The 4,121-nt window shown below is 43.4% G+C and overlaps 1 protein-coding gene across 1 annotated transcript; it reads right to left on the reverse strand.

Moving 5' to 3' along the window:
• Positions 1-314: 314 nt before the first annotated feature.
• On the reverse strand, positions 315-3,815 carry LOC137912767 (T-box brain protein 1-like). Its single transcript, XM_068756905.1, has 6 exons — positions 3,136-3,815; positions 2,736-2,890; positions 2,477-2,598; positions 2,170-2,328; positions 1,793-1,854; positions 315-1,158 (listed from the first exon to the last, which is right to left on the reverse strand). Exons 1-6 carry the CDS (start codon positions 3,813-3,815, stop codon positions 315-317), a joined length of 2,022 nt encoding a protein of 673 aa, XP_068613006.1.
• Between the last annotated feature and the right edge of the window lie 306 nt (positions 3,816-4,121).

A 4,121-nucleotide genomic window follows, 5' to 3' on the forward strand; every position in this document is an offset into this window, starting at 1 on the left:
AAATACATACTTTTCTGACGGGGAATATTATTCCAGTATATACTACACAAGAACATTTCATGTACAGATTCTTCATATCTAACAGTTACTGAACAGAAGATGGTTCGATTTTAAAACACTACTTATGAAAGAGATGTTACTATCACCAATAGTATGCACGTTATATTCATAATTACAATTTCTCCGTTATTAACAAAGAAGAAAGGCGCCCAACCCAGAACAAAGGTCTCAAGTCAAGTAGAAGAATGTTTTGATCTTTTTTATTTAATTTAATTGACTTGTTGAGATAGATAGATCGATAGATAGAAATATGTTTAACTGTGATGGTAGAAATTGTAATAACCAATGTCCTTCGTGCAGTTTTTCTCGCACTCTCTCGGTGTCAGCAGCTCGGATTTTAACGGGGACACTGTCTCGGAGACTGGCGTTGCACAAGGCGAGATCCTTCTCCTTTTGGCCTGTTCAAAGATCCCAGAATCACTTGAATCGATTGATTTAATAGAGGACGGCGTCTCTATCCAGTTCGACTCTGACGTGATGTCTTTGGGTTTGGACTCCTCCGACGCGCCGATCGGTGACCTCTCTGTGGGGATAGAGTCTCCCTCCTCGGCCAGGTAATTGGTGCCCACTCGGCCTCCGATAGTGTTAGAGGGCCAGCAGGAAAAGACCGAGCTGGATTTGCCATTCACACCACAATACTGCGGCGGCGTGCGTCCCCCCCAGCCTGACGGGTCTGCGTAATAGCCAAGAGGCCGATTGGAGCAGCCTGCAGTCGGCAGAGGAAGAGCCTTTACTCCGGCCGCTGCGTAGGACAGCAAGGTGGCCGCGTTACCGGCGAAATCGGCGGCTTCGTATGCCGAGGCAGCAAAGTCCAGTCGGTTGTTAGCAGGGGTGACAAACCATCGCTGCGGGGGGGTGGCAACAGTGGGCTCCTCGGTTTGCTGCGGGGAGAGCAAGCTGTTGCCGAGTGGGACGCTGCGCTCCGTGCCAGGACAAGTCCCCATGCCAGGGTGAAAGCGAGATTTGGCATAAGTGCTGACAAATTGGTCCTGCAGGAAAGAGCTCGACATCGCGTATCTCGCACCGGGCACGATCTGTGAATGTGGGGAGTCACCCGGCGATGGAGTTAGGCGGTCGATGTCGCAGCCTGTGTAGACTCTGAAAAGATGGAGAGAAAAACAGAGAAACAATTCAGTTCCGAAACGGTGCGTAAAGGTCCATTCAATTTAGGTAAACATCCATTTCACCAAGTGCCTCAGCAGTGATGACTGAAATCGAAATAGACTTGCGTAATTAAATAAAATAAAAGAATGCATCAATTGCCTCACCAAAAAGTAATCCGTTTGTGTTTTATTTTATTTAAATATTGTCAACATGTATACATAATCCTCAAAGCGTATAAATTATACTCGAATGACATACAATAACAGAATTATGTGAAATTATTTCTGAAGATACGTTTTTAATTTTGGTCAAATATTTACGTGACATTTCTGGCTGCTAAATTTAAGGGAAATCTGTTTCAGTTTCGGTTAATTCTTAAATATAATAACACTCACGGTGAACCTCATATCTGATTAATAAAAATAAGAAATTGACGCCCCCTCGAATTTCGATGAATAAAACATTCCACATGTTTAGGGTTATTTTTTTAGTGCGCGGTGGCTTTGCTGTTGCTTATATATAGTCAAACTTACAGAAGCATCCATTACAAAAAAAATGTCAATTCTATTGACACAATTTAACGACCAACCCAGAGTTTAAAAACAGAAAAAATGAAATAAACTCTTACGTGTCGTAGTTGTCCCGAAATCCTTTAGCAAACGGGTTGTGATCAATTTTCAATTGCGTTATCTGTGGGGAAGATGATGCATCGATCAGAAAAACAAATTTACGAGTTTGGGTTCACTGCAGGGCTCAGTAAAACAATGATTTTATATAGGACGAGTCCTCTTTTTTTTTTCGTGAGAAATCGTGCTGACTGGATGAAGACACTCAATGTCTAAATATTTATTCGATCTCCGATAAAAATACAAAAAATCCTCGTTCCGCGTTATTTAGAAACAAATGAGAATAAAAATAATATTTAAAAAATGCATCGTTTTGATCAAAATATCTATACGTTTAAAACGTTGGTGTTTGTGTTTAAAATATATAAATATTTCGTACGTCGGTATTTTGGTAAGCTGTGACGGCGATGAATTGCGTCTCGGTGAAGGTGAAAGCCTGGACTCTTCCCGGCTGGCTGCTGTCCTCTGTCCCATCCTCGTTGACTTCCACCACATGGAGCCTGGGCTGGTACTTGTGGAGAGACTGCAGGACCACCATCTGGAGATTCAAGGAGAGACGCACGTCAGGAAATAAAACCAGAAACGAGTTTAGAATTATTTTAGAAATGATGCAGCCAGTAAGACAGTAAACCATTTATGATAATAAACAAAAGTGTCGATAACAAATGTCATGTTATATTGCTTACCTGCCCCGTGTTGTTGGTGGCACCTTTGTTGTTTGTCAGCTTTAGTTTTCCAAATGATATTTCTTGACGCATCCAGTGCGCGCCGGTATTTGGCGAGTCTGGGTGCATGTAAACCCTATTTCCTAAAACAAACACAAACATATTTGAATTATAATTAATGAAATTTGTTTAGCGAGATTAAAAAAAATAAAAGTGTTTTACCTTTACATTAGCCGAAACAAACCCACATAAAAATGTCAGAGTAAATAAATTCTAATACCTGTGACATTTGTGTCTGCCTTTCCACATGGCACCCACTTGCCTCCTTGAAACCTCCAGTGATTTGGATCAGCAAGTATCACATCCACAAATATATTGTAGTGAGCAGTTGGGTCAAGACCAGAAATGTTGAAGCTTAAAAATGGAAACATTCGTCTGTGGAAAATAGAAGCACGTGATTTAGAAAACGCAAAAAAACACGCACGGAGAGCCGTTATATTTATTTTTCCTGGTGATTTTTCCGTGCTGCTAAATGTGGAGTATTTCATTCATCTGTTACGTTTTTTTATATAAGCAATTACAGATATGATTGCGTCATTTTTGAACTTCAAAATCAAAATCAGTGATCTCCAGAAATGGATTCTTTACAGATGTGAGTGATCGATTACGCGCGCACTTACCGTCCTTGCTTTGTGATGATCATCTCTGTTTGGTGTCTGTGAAACTTCAGCCACAGCGCCCTGTTGCACAGGTACACCTGCGCTTTCCCTGGAACCAGTCCCGCCTGCGCCGTGGAGAACTGGTAAAAAGCCCCTCCTTGGTACGCGTGTCCATACTGTTGTGCGTAAGGGTAGCCCGCTGCCGTGTAGCCTTGAGGAGAGCTGTTGGTTAGAAGGCTGTTGTACGCTCCATTAGTTATGACCGGGTGGTGGGCCATGTAACGGCTGGGACTTGCAATAGAGAAAGCCGGGTGCGCAGGTCCATGCTGGCTCGGGTAAGGGAACATGGCTGCTGCTGAAACTGACTGCGGCTGGGAGGATGGAGAAAAGATGCACCTTTCTCCTGCAGATCCATCGAAATGATGACGAATGTCTCCGTGAAGATCAGGAGAGAGTTTGCCCCTCTGGACGTCCCCTGTTGCGTCCTTGGAGTCTGGAAAATTGTCAGCCTCTGACTGATTCGTCATCTCCCTCGAGTTTTTTTTCTGGGGCGAACTTCTCTCCAGGTTGTCACTTGCACATATAATCGGATGCTCCCGCAGAGACAGCTCTGACCCGTCGGAGCTCGGAAAACCACTGCCCACATTCATACATTTCTTGGAGCGATCACTCGCGGGCGAGACGCAATTCTCGACCTGCATAGCTCAATAGGAAGCCATGCACTATTAGCTCAACATATACCACAGCAGGCTTTTGCAAACGCCTTTCCTAATCTAACAGCAGGAAAACGCCTTGCTGTGACTCGAGAGGCAGCAAAGGAGCCAACTGACACCATCGTGCAATCAGGAAGGATTTTCTTTCCATCACTCCCCTTGCTTTGCTAATGAAACAAGAATTGCCATTGGTTAACTCGAGGTTGTAATTTAATTATAGGCAGCTCTTAATTAGGAGCAAAGCGTGACATGAGCATATCCCGGTATTTGATTAAAACATATGGATTCCCATCT

Source organism: Brachionichthys hirsutus, unplaced genomic scaffold, assembly GCF_040956055.1.
Source record: "Brachionichthys hirsutus isolate HB-005 unplaced genomic scaffold, CSIRO-AGI_Bhir_v1 contig_790, whole genome shotgun sequence".
NCBI classification, from domain to species: Eukaryota; Metazoa; Chordata; class Actinopteri; order Lophiiformes; family Brachionichthyidae; genus Brachionichthys; species Brachionichthys hirsutus.